The 5,489-nt window shown below is 32.5% G+C and overlaps 1 protein-coding gene across 1 annotated transcript; it reads left to right on the top strand.

The window, feature by feature from the left end:
* The first annotated feature begins 1,012 nt into the window (after positions 1-1,012).
* LOC112718359 (UDP-glycosyltransferase 83A1-like) lies at positions 1,013-3,527 on the top strand. The gene is made up of 2 exons (XM_025770135.3): positions 1,013-1,561; positions 2,633-3,527. Exons 1-2 carry the CDS (start codon positions 1,050-1,052, stop codon positions 3,492-3,494), a joined length of 1,374 nt encoding a protein of 457 aa, XP_025625920.1. The 5' UTR covers positions 1,013-1,049; the 3' UTR covers positions 3,495-3,527.
* The last annotated feature ends 1,962 nt before the right edge of the window (positions 3,528-5,489 follow it).

Here is a 5,489-nt window from a genome sequence, read left to right as displayed (position 1 = left end):
CCTGCTGTACAACAATCCGCCCCACTTCTATCCGCGGATAGTAAAACATTGAATCCTAACCTGCTCTTGTGGGTACCCGTTCCGCTCTTACCCATCCTTATATTAAAATTTTAAAATTTATATAATTATCATCACATACATAACATAAATTAAAGTAAAAATTTAAATATGATATAATATTATTAATTATTTATTAATTATTTTACATATATTATACATATTATATATTAAAATTATATATATATATATAAGAGCGAATAAGGGCGGGTATTACCTAAACCCGATCCCATTCCGCTAAAAAACAAGGTAGATACCGCGGGTTCGGGTGGTATTGCCATCCCTAAAATCAAGGCCTGAATTAGGTGTCTGGCCAGAGGCCAATTGATGTATTATTTCTGAAGCTCGTTGAACAAGTTGATTCCTATTTGACTTAGACAAATCATGAGAAGCATGAGAAGATAAATGTAAAGATGGACATATATGGACATATGGATGCAGAGTCAGGATTGAAGTTAGTTACATTAGAAGTATACAATATTTTTTGAAATATGTACCATTAGGAGATAATCGAATAAGTATTTGTATTTCTTTTTTTTTTTGTTTCGTTCAGATAGATTGGACAGCTTTTAATTTTAAACATTACATCACAAATTCACTCACACTACACACTCACACACCCAACACTTAAGAGTTTCTATCCACTACTTAATTTTCACCAAAGATTGCAAGTCTTCTGTAAAATTTTTGAAAAACCTACCTTATAGAAATTTTCTTTTCCACTATTAGTAGAGATCGAAAATAAATTTTTTTATTTGATATGATACTTTATTACTGAAAAGTCTCCTTGTCAATTTATAATTTTATATCGGCATTCATTGATTGCGAGATTGTAATAAACATTCAAACTTGTAAATATTTTTATTTCAATATATACTTATACTATCTTAGTAGGTAGATAAACATGCGCCAACGCGGTTACCAAATATATGTATGTACTTGGAAAAGCATCAGAAACTGTAACACATATATAGATCAAATCATAGGACAACATGAGTGTTCCAACTGTGCTAATTTTACCATTCCCTGCTCAAGGACATGTCAATCCAATGATGATCTTGTCTCGAAGATTGGCTGAAAATGGTTGTAATATCGTCTTTGTCAACGCTGAATTCATCCATAAGAAAGTGCTGAGTTCCCTGGGGAATCAAGAAGGCGGCGTTAACCGACAATCTCGGATAAAGTTGGTGTCAATCCCGGATGGATTAGGACCTGATGCAGACAGAAATAATTTGAGCCAAGTATCTGATTCTATAATGAAGAACATGCCTGCTATTCTTGAGAAGCTAATTGAAGATCTTAGATTGAAAGATGGTATCACAGTAAGTTGCATAGTTGCTGATTCAGCTATGGCAGGGGCGTTGAAAATTGCAAGCAAGATTGGAATCAAAGGAGTTGTGTTCTATCCATCATCAGCAGCAATGTTAGCCTTGCAGTGTAGCATACCAAAGCTTATTGATGATGGGATCATAGACTCTAATGGTAACAATATCACATTTCAAACATGTTAATTAGAAGTTTTTGTTAAATTGTTAGAAGTTTTACCACTGCTTCTAACATGTTAATTCCATCGATTTATGAGATTACAGTAGCTAAGATAAAAATCACCTTAATATTTTGAGTTTGTGACAATTTTAAATCATATTAATAGATAGGAAATAAATATTGAAAAAGAGATAAGTGCTTACTCAACTTAAAAAGGAGAAACTGTATGAACTCTTCCGAACTCACACCTCTGAAATACCTCTAAACTCAAACCAACTTTAGCAACTTCTAAATGCTAACCCAGTTTAAAAAAGGAAACTAATCCTAATTCAAATAACCGAAAATTTCATTATAAAGATAATGAATATTATGACTTTTTCCAAAAATATCTTTCTTGTATCACTCTTGGTTCTTTCTATGATTCTTTGCTCAAGAATAAATCAATTTTTTTCAATTACAAAAAGATAGAATAGAAAAGACGAAAATAAGATTGTTTAATAAGTAAGTTCTTGTAAATTTGAGTTCATCCTTAAGAGGTTGTCAATTATATAATGATAATCAATCTCTAAAAATGAATCTGCTATACCAAGGAGATATTTTCTTCTTTTGAGCGACAAAAACTTTTTAAGAAATAAAAAATGTCTAATTATCTAATTTTTTTATTTTTGTATACATCTTTTAAATATTTAGTGAAATATATTTTTTTCAATTATTAAATTTGATGTACTACGAATATAAAATACTTTAAACAATTTTCTAGTTACATTAATTTTTTTTTGAATGATCATTAATATGATCTATGTAAAAAATAATTATTTTTCTCCTGACATGATATTATGTGATTGGATGTATGTGTAAAATTGTTAAAATATTTCTGAGACTTATTTGTTGTTGTATTTTTCATGATCATGTTGATAGTTAAAAGCATAAATTGGAGTGGATAATTTTGTAAAATTCTTTGTAATTACAACGTGAGTGTATATTGTTATTACAATTGTTGTTGTAAATTCTGCTGCAATTCATTGAGGCAATGCACGTCACATCGTGATCATAATCAACACTGTTTTGAAACTGCAGGGTTGCCCAACACTCAAAAAACGTTTCAATTATCACCAAGTTTTCCACACATGGACACAGGATCCATATGGTGGGCAAAAGGGGTTGACTCCGTGTTTGGGAATGTGATATTCAACAATATTGTTCATGGCATGCAAACTCTGGAATTGACAGAGTGGTGGCTTTGTAACTCCACACCCGATCTTGAACCACAAGCATTATCTTATGTACCAAAGTTATTGCCAATTGGTCCATTATTGAGAAGATATGATGACAATCAAGGTGTAACTGAAAGATTTTTGGGACAATTCTGGGAAGAAGATCTGTCTTGTATAAATTGGCTTGATCAACAACCTCATGCTTCTGTCATATATCTTGCTTTCGGAAGTCTCACTCATTTTGATAAAAAACAATTCACAGAACTCGTTCTTGGACTTGAACTCACTAATAGACCATTTCTTTGGGTTGTGCGTCAAGATTCCAATTGCAACCCCCATGAATTTAAGGGGAATCAAGGTAAGATAGTTGAATGGGCTCCTCAACAAAAAGTGTTAAGTCACCCTGCCATAGCTTGTTTTGTTAGCCATTGCGGTTGGAATTCGACTATAGAAGGTTTGTCCAATGGAGTTCCCTTCTTGTGTTGGCCATGTTTTGGTGACCAATTCTTTAATAAAACATATATTTGTGATGAGTTGAAGGTTGGATTAGGATTTGATTTAGATGAAAATGGATTGATCTCGCGTGAAGAGATAAAAGTGAAAGTGGATAAAGTGCTTAGCGATGAGAACATAAGATCAAATGCTCATGTGTTAAAGGAAAAGATGTTGAACAATATAAAAGATGGAGGAAGGTCTTGTGAGAATTTAGACAAGTTCATCAAGTGGTTGAAAGAATAAAGGTTTAGATTTGCTCAGATGAATAATAATTGAAAAGAGCCTGTGATGTTTTCTAAGTTTGGTTTGCTTATTATTATTACTCCACCGTTTTGGTATTGAGTTGTAATAATTATTATATATTATAAACAAAGAAGGCTGAAGGTTGTAGCAGGTTTAGAGAAGGGGGTTAAATCTATGTCTATCTTTTATGTTACTAAAATAACCATTTAAATCAAACTTTTAATTCTTGTTCCGTTTGAACTCAGCAGCGAAAATTTATGAGACAATTTATTTTTGTCTCATGAATATCAGAAAACAGAACAAAGCATAGAGGAGAAAAGCTTACACCATCATGTATCCTGGTTTGATTGCCTTGTGCTATACAACTTACGTCCAGTCTCCACCACAACAGTGGTGGAATTTTCACTATAGTTAAAGTATTACATACACCAATTCCACAAGATTGACACAATCCTTTCACACTCAAGTTCTAACCTAACTTGACATTAGCTATGCTAATAACTAATTCTTCACTCTTAGTACTAACCCAACTAAGAAAGGGATACCTCACATGTACAAGATACAAGACACAAACTTACCTAAAGAAATCTGAAATAACTCTAGACTTTTCACTCACGTGTATCTCTCTGCCTTTTTCCACTCTTAGGCTCTTTCAATGACTCTCTCATTCAGCCTTTTACCTCAAGAAATTACAGAAAGATAAACATTGAAAAGTAAAAATACAATCTGTAAAACCATGAAAGAGATTGACTCTTCAACAGCCTCTTTGCTATGTGATCAACCAGATTTGCATGTCTCTAATTCAGTTCTTCATTTTTGGCGGAATGTTTCTTTGAAAGAAAACACTGTTCAAGTATAGGAACTTCTTCAGGGAACTTTTCACAGAACAAAACCTCAATAACTCTGGTTATCTCTTTTTGATTCTGAATGAAGAAAAATCTTCTTTTATCTCCTTGCATGTTGTTGGGTTCTTCTTCCTAGGTCAACTTCTTGAACAGTGTGTTTCACCAACCCACCATCTCACTTTTTTATTAATCCTTAGATAGGAAACTTTTACTCTGACCCTCTCTTATTGACCGAAAGCCATAAGTAAGCAAACAGAAAAAGTCTTTCAATGGTAAAACCAGATCTTATCCATTGAGAAGCTATTTAGTCCCCAAGACTCACTTGTGACTGTAGATACACAGCAGATTAGAGCAGAAACCAACTTTCCCTTGTATTCCATTTTCGGACTTGCAGATAGTTGGGAAGAAGAGAAGAAGGCAGTATTCACGTAATAGGAAAAGGATTACCTTTAACCTTTGCCTTAACTTGATTTGATTTGATTTTGCTGATTTGACCTCAACCTTTCTTGTCTAACCTTTTCTTTCTTTCTTCTTCTTTGAATAGCTTAGGAACTAAGCACTTTCTCTTACTTCTGTGATTTCTGACTGAGCCAGGAAAAAGTGAACGTTGCCTTGGAAGAAAAATGGAGGGATTTACTCGCTGAAATCAAATCGGGCTTGGTTTGGTTATCACTTAGCCCGTTAGATATCTTGCTTTGTTTTCTTTTGGGCCTTTTTTAATGATTTGTAACCCATTGGATTTAATTCTTATTCTCCATCCTCTTGGGCTACTGCAGTGATGAGTTTTTGGCCTGTAAGACTAAATAAATAGTTAGCAACATATAATCATAAATAATCAACATTTTATTATTTATTTTGTCCAATATCATAATGTTTGTCATCATTAATTAATTTAATTAATTTCTTAACTCAACAAAGGCATTCTTCTATCTATGGGAATATGGGATTGTACCAATGTGTTCAATATATGACTAGGTAGGTGCTCATTTTTTTATATTATAAATAATTTGGTAATATGCATTGATATTTTAAAATTATTGTATTTTATCCTGCTATAATTTTGATTCAATTTATTTGAAAAAGCACAAAACGCAAATGACATTTTGTGGGTAAATAATAATTTTTATGCAAATAAAAATAAAATGGCATC

This window comes from Arachis hypogaea, chromosome 10 (genome assembly GCF_003086295.3).
Source record: "Arachis hypogaea cultivar Tifrunner chromosome 10, arahy.Tifrunner.gnm2.J5K5, whole genome shotgun sequence".
Classification (NCBI taxonomy): Eukaryota; Viridiplantae; Streptophyta; class Magnoliopsida; order Fabales; family Fabaceae; genus Arachis; species Arachis hypogaea.
Note: the sequence above shows the minus strand (reverse complement) of the source record. Positions and strands in the feature narration are given on the sequence as shown.